Below are 2,569 nucleotides of genomic sequence, written 5' to 3' on the forward strand. Positions count from 1 at the left end.
AGGAGGAGGAGGAGGTGGGGGTTGAGCAATTCCACCAGGGAGAGGAGGAACTGCTAAACCAGATGGTAAAGGAGGTGGTGGTGGAGGAGCTGGCATTGAGCCTGCTGGTAACGGTGGAGGAAGTGGTGGTGGTGGTGGTGGTGGAGGAGGTGGTACCACAGTCTGACCTTGATGAAGAGGAACTGCTTGTCCTGGAAGGGGAGGCGGAGGAGGAGGCTGCTGCTGACAATAGTGGAAGCCATCCGGGTGTCTGGGAGGGGGATGTAGGAAGCTGTTCACTCCACCCAACTCTGTATAAGGCACTTTGAACTTAAGGCTGTCATCCATGGGTGAGGTCTGCACCGACTTGGCCTCCAGGCAGCCCAAAGAGGGAGCTGCCTCTGTCTGCAGGTGGGCATCACACAACGTCCTCAGCAGGCCCTCCTCTCCTCCACACTCCCTATCTGTGGTGGAAGTGATGGGTTTCATACTGTCTCTGTCCAGCAGAGGGGGCTGTCGCTCCAGCTCAGCAATCTTATTCCTGAGGTCCTCTATGGTTTTTTCCAGCTGTTGGATGACATTAATGTGTTTTTCCTTCAGTTTTGCTGAAAGGACACATTCCTCCTGCAAATAAGAGAGAAAGAAAAAGGACAACAAAAGACAGACAGGCTCTTTTTTAAAAACAAAAGTTTATTCATATTAGCTCACAACCTTTATGTCCTCAGAAAAGAAATACTGGCCACATGGGACCAAATGAATTCACTGAGGATGTATACATGAGCTATAAGAACACACAGATTTATAGTAATGTAGTAATTATAGTAATACTGTAATGCAAATAACAAAATGTAACTTTTCTGTGACAGCTATATAGTGCTATGTGTCCTAGATATATTTTCTTGTGTTGGGGAAGCTACTTTGAAAGTGTAGCTTTGAGGAAGTTAAACTACAACAAAGCTACGCTAGGGAGAATTCTAGTCTGGTTAACTAACGCTACTTAGAGAAAGGGGTTGACAGTGTACATGTGGTACAAAATTATATATAAAAAAAATACAGTCACATGCCAGCATAAAATAAAATAAAATACCTTCTTTCAATGTGAAGTATTTTATAGTTTACAAAATTACATTTTCAGTGTAATAAGAGCAGGACAGACCAGGGCCTCTGACCAATTCAAGTGATTGTAAGAAGAGCATGACAGTCGAGTGTCTATGGTTAGCTCAGACAAAGCTAAAGTGTTGCTTCTGTGTTCATCAATAAACATTTATTTCAGTCACTATTTTTCTTCAAACCCATTATTAATTTAACGTGACTGACCTGACATTCCTGGCTCTCCTTTTGCTGCCTCAAACTCAAGAGGGATGCATGGTGTTCTGGGCAAACAGACACATCAGCAAGTCAGTAAAATACAGTACAGCACCAAAAAGAAAAACAAAATAATATTTCACGAGGCTCATGAAACTCCTGTTGGTAGCAACAACGTATGGAATTACTGTACATAATGTATAGATGGATTCCAACCAGTAGCCCTACCTTATATTCCAGTTATATGAAAATAACATTTTCATACCTCTGACCAAGTAACCTATCAACAGCAGCAGCATAAATTTGAATATCTCCTTGAGCCAATCAGCTGGTGAGAGAACTGTGATATGATAGTACACCAAAACACACCAAAATTTGTAATATACTGCAATGACTCATGTTTGGTCCAAGTAATTTACTCAACTTTATGTCTGCACTTCTATGCAGCATTTCCTGTCAGTCTGGTAACCTGACATTTCCATTCCCCTTTGCTCATCAGCATCTCATCATCTCCCCTGTTCAAATACTGGACTCCTCCCACTCCCTGCTTGCCACATTGTCGTCCTGTCTAATTCCTAACAGTGGTGGAAGAAGTACTCAGATCAGAGATGTACATCGAGCTGATGAACCAACAGCAGGAAAACTTCAAAAGTTTCGTGCAACTAATTATGGAGACAAGCAACAAGAGATTCGACGACTTGACCAGAGAAATACAGGAGATAAAAAGGAGTTTGCAGTTTACCCAGCGAGAGGTGGATGTGATTAAAGCTGCCATGGGTGAACAGAAAACACAAACCAAGGAAACAAGGGATGATGTCTACAAAACGTGTGACTAAACTATAATGGACAAAATGGAGCAATTGGAAGCACAGTCCAAGCGAAAAAACTTGATCTTTGAGGAAATCAAGGAGACAGCTGGAGAAAGCTGGACGGAAGCGGAATGTAAAGTGAAGGAGATTTTGAAGAATAATCTGCAAATTCATCAGGAAATTGAGATGGAGCGGGCTCACAGAGTCGGGAAACCTTCTGATCGTGGACCAAGGGCGGTGATGGTAAAGTTGATGAAAGAGAAAGATAAGGCACACATATTGCAACAAGCAAAGAAGCTTAAAGGATCTAACATTTATATAAATGAAGATTACACCGAGTCTGTGAGGAAGAGAAGAAGGGAGTTGATGCCGAAGTTAAGGGAGGCCAGGGCGAGGGGAGACATCGCGTTCCTGAGGTATGATCGACTAGTGACCCGTCCTCGGAACCAGAATCCAGGACCTATGACCAGCACGCC

General features: G+C 43.2%; 1 protein-coding gene across 1 annotated transcript in view; it reads right to left on the reverse strand.

Annotated features, from left to right (window-relative positions):
• fmn2b (formin 2b) overlaps window positions 1–2,569 on the reverse strand; it is a 37,384-nt gene that overhangs the window by 20,828 nt on the left and 13,987 nt on the right. Inside the window, exons 5-6 of the mRNA XM_020611733.1 lie at window positions 1,297–1,352; window positions 1–603 (exon numbers count right to left, since the gene is read on the reverse strand). Of these exons, the coding sequence (XP_020467389.1) occupies window positions 1–603; window positions 1,297–1,352 (659 nt within the window). The remainder of the gene's footprint in view (window positions 604–1,296; window positions 1,353–2,569) is intronic.

The sequence above is a fragment of the Monopterus albus genome, unplaced genomic scaffold, assembly GCF_001952655.1.
Source record: "Monopterus albus unplaced genomic scaffold, M_albus_1.0 scaffold117.1, whole genome shotgun sequence".
NCBI classification, from domain to species: domain Eukaryota; kingdom Metazoa; phylum Chordata; class Actinopteri; order Synbranchiformes; family Synbranchidae; genus Monopterus; species Monopterus albus.